Source organism: Cebus imitator, unplaced genomic scaffold, assembly GCF_001604975.1.
Source record: "Cebus imitator isolate Cc_AM_T3 unplaced genomic scaffold, Cebus_imitator-1.0 Scaffold339, whole genome shotgun sequence".
In the NCBI taxonomy this organism is placed as follows: domain Eukaryota; kingdom Metazoa; phylum Chordata; class Mammalia; order Primates; family Cebidae; genus Cebus; species Cebus imitator.
In genome coordinates, this window is record NW_016107654.1 from 1744278 (window position 1) to 1749826 (window position 5549).

Here is a 5549-nt window from a genome sequence, read left to right on the forward strand (position 1 = left end):
AAAAAAAAAAAAAAAAAAAAAAAAAAAGAAAAAAAGAAAAGAATTGGCAAACACACACATAGTTTCCAACTTAAAATGGAGCCAAGGAAAGGCTGGAGACACCCAGCACTGCAGCTCACCTGGGGGAGCTGCTTCCCCGCCCCACAGTCATCTCGAAGGGGCGGCTGAGGAGGACCCCAAACTCCTCTAGCTTTTCCTTAGCAAAGCCGAAAGGGTCACATGGTCAGTCCCATGACTCACACAGTGGCTCAGAGGAAGAGGAAGTGGACCCAGCGCTGGGGGAGGGCATTGGTCTGTTTTCAGGGAAGAACAGCCCCAGTGGGCTCCCAGGTGGAGCAGCTCAGCCCCAGGCTGGGCTTCCTTGGCCGCCCTGCCCTGCCGGGACCAGGCCCACAGGTAGCCACTCTTACGACGTGACTGTCTCCTGTCAGACACCACGGGCATGCCTGGGACCGGCGCCACACCTCACTTACCGCGTCCACGGTTCCACTCATTAAAATAAACTCCTTTGTGATGATTTCTACCATCTCTCGAACCTGCGAAGAAGAGCAAAACGATGAGTGTGGCCCACGCCCACCAGCCTGCTGACCCGTCAGGCCAGGGACGCCCGGGTCGGGAAGGGCAGCCACTTGGAGGACGTGGCAGGCGGAGCCCTCACCTGTCTCGGGTCGGCACTGGCATGGATGCACAGGAGGCCCGTGTCCTCGTAGCTGTGGTGATAGGAGGTCGCATTGTACATCCAGTGGTGCCTGCGGGGACGTAAGAGTCATGACAGGTGAAAAAGGGCTCGCCAGTATCAGGCCATGGGAAACTGGGGAATCATTGAAGGCGGCCTCGCGGTTCAAACACACGCGTGGCCTGGCCTGAGGGTACAGAAGGGCAACCAACCTGTTGAGCACGTTCAGGTAGAGCCTGGAGAACATGCCCTTGCCGGGCCCGCCGGCCGAGAAGGAGCCGCCTCCCCCCATCATCATGTTCAGCACAGCGAAAGGGATGAAGTCCTCCTCCTGCGGGCCGGAGGACAGAGCGGAGCAGGAGCCCCGTCAGACTCCAGAGACGAGGGCAGAGCTGGCTGAGCAGCCCACACTGCGTCAGGGGCGCCACCAAACCCAGCTCTAGACTCACCAGGAAGGAGCAGCTCTCTAGTCCAACCATGATGTGCGTGAGCTCGGGGATGGGGGTTGGCCCCAGGCTGACGTTGGACATGTCCCTTTCCACCTGTAGCCAAGAAAACAGCCAAGTGAGAAACAGAAAGGACGGGCAAACCCCAGATCAGGTCATATTCAGAGCGGTTATACAGGAATCCAATGCCAGCCGGGCACGGTGGCTCACACCTACAATCCTAGCACTTTGGGAGGTCACAGTGGGCAAATCACTTGAATCTAGCAGTTCAAGATCAGACTAGGCAACATTGCGTAACTATTTCTACCAAAAATACAAGTTAGCTAAGCATGGTGGCACACACCTATAGTCTCAGCTACTCAGAGGCTGAGGCAGGAGGCTCGCTTGAGGCCGGGAGGCAGAGGCTGCAGTGAGCCAAGATCGCACCACTGCACTCCAGCCTAAGCAATAGAGCAAGACCTGTGTCAAAAAAAAAAAAAACCAAATTAACCGGATGTGGTAATGTGCGCCTGTAGTCCTCATTACTCGGGAGGCCGAGGTGGGAGGACTGCTTGAGCTCGGAGACTGAGGCTGCGGTCTGCTACAACAGCACCACTGTGCTCCAGCCTGGGAAACAGAGTGGGACTCATCTCAAAAAAAAAAATACCAAGCTGCACCCAGTGGCTCACCCTATAATCCCAGCACTTTGGGAGGCCAAGGCAGGCAGATCATGAGCTCAGAAGTTTGAGACCAGCCTGGCCAACATGGTGAAATCATGTCTCTACTAAAAATACAAAAATTAATCGGCTGTGGTGATGGGCAACTGTAATCCCAGCTACTCGGGAGGCCAAGGCAGGAGAATTGTTTGAACCCGGTGGAGGTTTCAGTGAGCTGAGATCACACCACTGCACTCCAGCCTGGGTGACACAGTGAGACTCCATCTCCCAAAAAAAAAAAAAAAATGCAATGCAGGCCCTGCAGATCCACCCCCTTGAGGGAAGAACGGTGCCCACCTTCTGCAGGCGTGGGGGGCGCTGCACTCAGGCCCAGCAGCGAGCAAGCACCCTCAGCAGGGGACACAGGCCACGCCCCGCTATGAACTGCAGTAAGTGGTCAGGCAAAGCCACAAGTGCGGTCAACGCCCACTGCCCTCAGAATCAACACAAAGCACGTCAGGACACAGGCCCGGGGACGCGTCTACCACCAGAGGCCGTGAGATGTTCCCACCACGTCACCTTGGCAATCCCCCCAGTGTACTGGGCCACGGATCTGTCAACATCCACGGCCTCCACGCTGCCCCAGGCCGGCTGGACCCCCAGGAGGTACTTGCGGGCACATTCCACCAGGAGCTGGTGCTCCACACCCACGCCGGCCAGCACCATGCGGTCAGGGGTGTAGTAGTTCCTCAGGTAGGAATGCAGCACTTCCCGACTCATCTTTGCTATGTTTTCTGCAGGGCAGAAACGGTGGAGGCCAACTGTGTTCTCCCTGTAAGCTGCCTAATGGGGAGGAGACAGACAGGTGACTGAGACAGCGCGACAGGCTTCCTCTGGCAATCAGCACCGCCGCCTGCTCCAGCTGGGCCCTGGAAATCCTATGCGAGCTGGTATTTTAGCTACAGTTTGGCAACAGCGGCCGGTGTGTGTATTTACAAAAATAGTAAAATCTGTCTCTCAAGAATAAAAATTCACAAAAACTGTAAGATTAACTGAAGTAAAAACCTAGTTACTGTAAGAATTGGAAAATACAAACACTGCATAAATAGCAGACTCAGAAATCAAGAGTGGGCCAGGCGCTGTGGCTCATGCCTGTAATCCCAGCACTTTGGGAAGCTGAGGAGGGTGGATCACCTGAGGTCGGGAGGTTGGGAGTTCGAGACCAGCCTGACCAACAAGGAGAAACCCCGTCTCTACTAACAATACAAAATTAGCCAAGCGTGGTGGCGGGCGCCTGTAATCCCAGCTACTTGGGAGGCTGAGGCAGGAGAATCGCTTGAGGCCAGGAGGCGGAGTTTGCAGTGAGCCGAGATTGTGCCACTGCACTCTAGCCCGGGCAACAAGAACGAAACTCTGTCTCAAACAATAAGAATGTTCTAAGCTGGGCGCAGTGACCCATGCCTATAATCCCAGAAAGCTGGGCGGCAGAGGCAGCAGGATCACCTGAGCTGAGCCAAGGAGTGCGAGACCCGTGCAGGCAACATAGAGAGGTCTCAGCTCAAAAAACAAAAACTAAACTGTTCTGTGCACACCCAAAACCTGCAAGGACAAGAGCAAGGAGGCAAGCAGCCCCTCCCCCCGCCCCAGTGCCACTGATCGGGATGCGGAGGCATTCGCCAGTTTGACGTTTTACTTCGTGAATCATCTCGGTGAGGAGTGGCTCTGGGTCGGGCCGCATGTTCAGGTCCTCCAGCTCAAACTGGACCGCCATCCGCGTCATCTCCACCTCTTCATCTGCAAGAGAACCCAAAGATGAGGGCTCAGTCTGCACAGGCACAGATGATGAACACGGCAGTGCCCCGGAGCCTGTGCGCTGGGCTGAGTGTTTGCTTCTTGGTGGCTGCTGGCAGTCACTCTGCCTTCAGCTAGGGGCAGGCTTGGTACTTGTATGAGTAAGGGGGGCTGCCATGGAGAGCAGGAGCTGGGGGGCCGGGGCCTAGGCCTCTCATCCCACATCAGCCACAAGGCAACCACGTGGGCCTGCTAAGCTCTGGCTTCCCTGCTGGTGAAAGGCACTGAGGACACTGACCTGTCCATCCCAAGTGCTGCTATGAGGACACAAGAGCAGACACCGAAGTGCTTATAAAGAGAGGCACACGCCGGGGATGGTGGCTCATGCCTGTAATCCCAGCACTTTGGGAGACTAAGGCGGGTGGATTACCTGAGGTCAAGAGTTCAAGACCAGCCTAGCCAACACGGTGTAACCCCATCTCTACTAAAAATACAAAAATTAGCCGGGCGTGGTGGCGGGCGCCTATAATCCTAGCACCCCTGACATCTGTCTGTGCCTCTGTTTCTTTTTGGTTTTTTTTTGGAGACACAGTCTCACTCTGTCGCTCAGGCTGGAGTGCAATGGCGCGATCTCTGTTCACTGCAACCTAGCTCCTGGGTTCAAGTGATTCTCCTGCCTCAGCCTCCTGAGTAGCTGGGACAGGCAACCACGCCCAGTAAATTCTTTTATCTTTTTTGTTTAGACAGGGTTTCGCCATGTTGCCCAGGTTGGTCTCAAACTCCTGGGCTTAAGCAATCTACCTGCCTGAGTCTCCCAAAGTCCTGGGATTCCAGGTGTGAGCCACCGTGCCCGGCCCCAGCCCCGTTTCTCGTGGATCTCGCTGTCACTCTGTGTTGGCCTAAAGCTCCAATAACACAGAGCTCTTCCTCACGCTGCAGCGCCTCCACAAACCCTTCCAGTCTTCCCTACGTCCAGGCCCACCTCAAACGCCAGCGGCTGGGATCCGCACCTGTTAGCCGGGGCTGCAGAACCACGTCGGCCAGTAAGCCGACCACCGTGTCCAAGCCTTTGCTGTCAGCAGACACAGCATACATGGTAGTGTCTCTGGAAGAAAAATCAAACCGACAGTGGCGGGTCCTGAGCTCACACTCCGCTGAACAGGCGAGAGATATTCGGGCCTGGCATGCCAGGGGGCACTTCCTACCCTTTTGTTGGGGACTAACAGACACTTTCCCCTTTCCCTTTTCCTGTCTTAAGGTGTAAATGCTTGGGAGGCAGGACTCACAGCTACACACAGCTTCAGTCAAAATGGAGCCACTTCTGAAAGAGGTTTTTGTAACTGCAGTCTCTCTCAAAAGGTGAAGTGTTTCGTCCCAGCCTCCCGTTTCCTGAACGAACCCCACTGGTCAGTATGAAAACATGCCCCGCCTTGGATGGCTCGAGGGACAGCAATGGCTGGCTCGTACGGAGCTTCTGTCTTGATTTAACATCTGTTCATAGCATGAGACACTGCACACTCAGAAGCGGACAGAGCTAGTCTGTGGAGCAGGCACGGAATCATGGGGTGATCTGAGATCAAGTGTGATCAAGTGAGACCATGCAGAACAGACAAAACAGCCGTGAAGAAGAGGGAGCGTGGGAGGCAGGATGCGGTCACCAGTGCCTCTGAAGAAGAGACTTGCCTGGACCTTCATCCTGAAGAGGAGCCAGTTGCAGTGACCCCAGCCCACGTGGGGAGAATGGCAGGAACAAAAGCCTGAGCTGAGGGCGAGGGGCTGGGTCTGAGTCAGGACACCGGCCACCTGGCCGGAGAAGGTGTTCATCTGGGAGGAGTGAGATTCAAGGCAAGAGTGGGAGGACCTCACACACCAGGCAAGGGCGGCCGGGAGGCAGGGGGTATCAAGAAGCCTTGTTTAGAACGTATGTTATCTCCACGCTAACTTAATTCTTAGCATTTAATGTGGGTTTTTTTGTTTGTTTTTTTTTTTTTTTTTTTTTTT

The 5549-nt window shown here is 55.1% G+C and overlaps 1 protein-coding gene across 2 annotated transcripts in view; it reads right to left on the reverse strand.

The window, feature by feature from the left end:
- The window catches only part of PMPCA (peptidase, mitochondrial processing subunit alpha), a 13107-nt gene that overhangs the window by 3892 nt on the left and 3666 nt on the right, over window positions 1-5549 (reverse strand). The window contains exons 5-11 of one of the 2 annotated variants that reach the window (XM_017505633.2): window positions 4559-4653; window positions 3451-3551; window positions 2337-2600; window positions 1126-1218; window positions 889-1007; window positions 659-749; window positions 474-536 (exon numbers count right to left, since the gene is read on the reverse strand). In XM_017505633.2, the coding sequence (XP_017361122.1) occupies window positions 474-536; window positions 659-749; window positions 889-1007; window positions 1126-1218; window positions 2337-2600; window positions 3451-3551; window positions 4559-4653 (826 nt within the window). The remainder of the gene's footprint in view (window positions 1-473; window positions 537-658; window positions 750-888; window positions 1008-1125; window positions 1219-2336; window positions 2601-3450; window positions 3552-4558; window positions 4654-5549) is intronic. The other variant, XM_017505636.2, reaches the window with a different exon arrangement.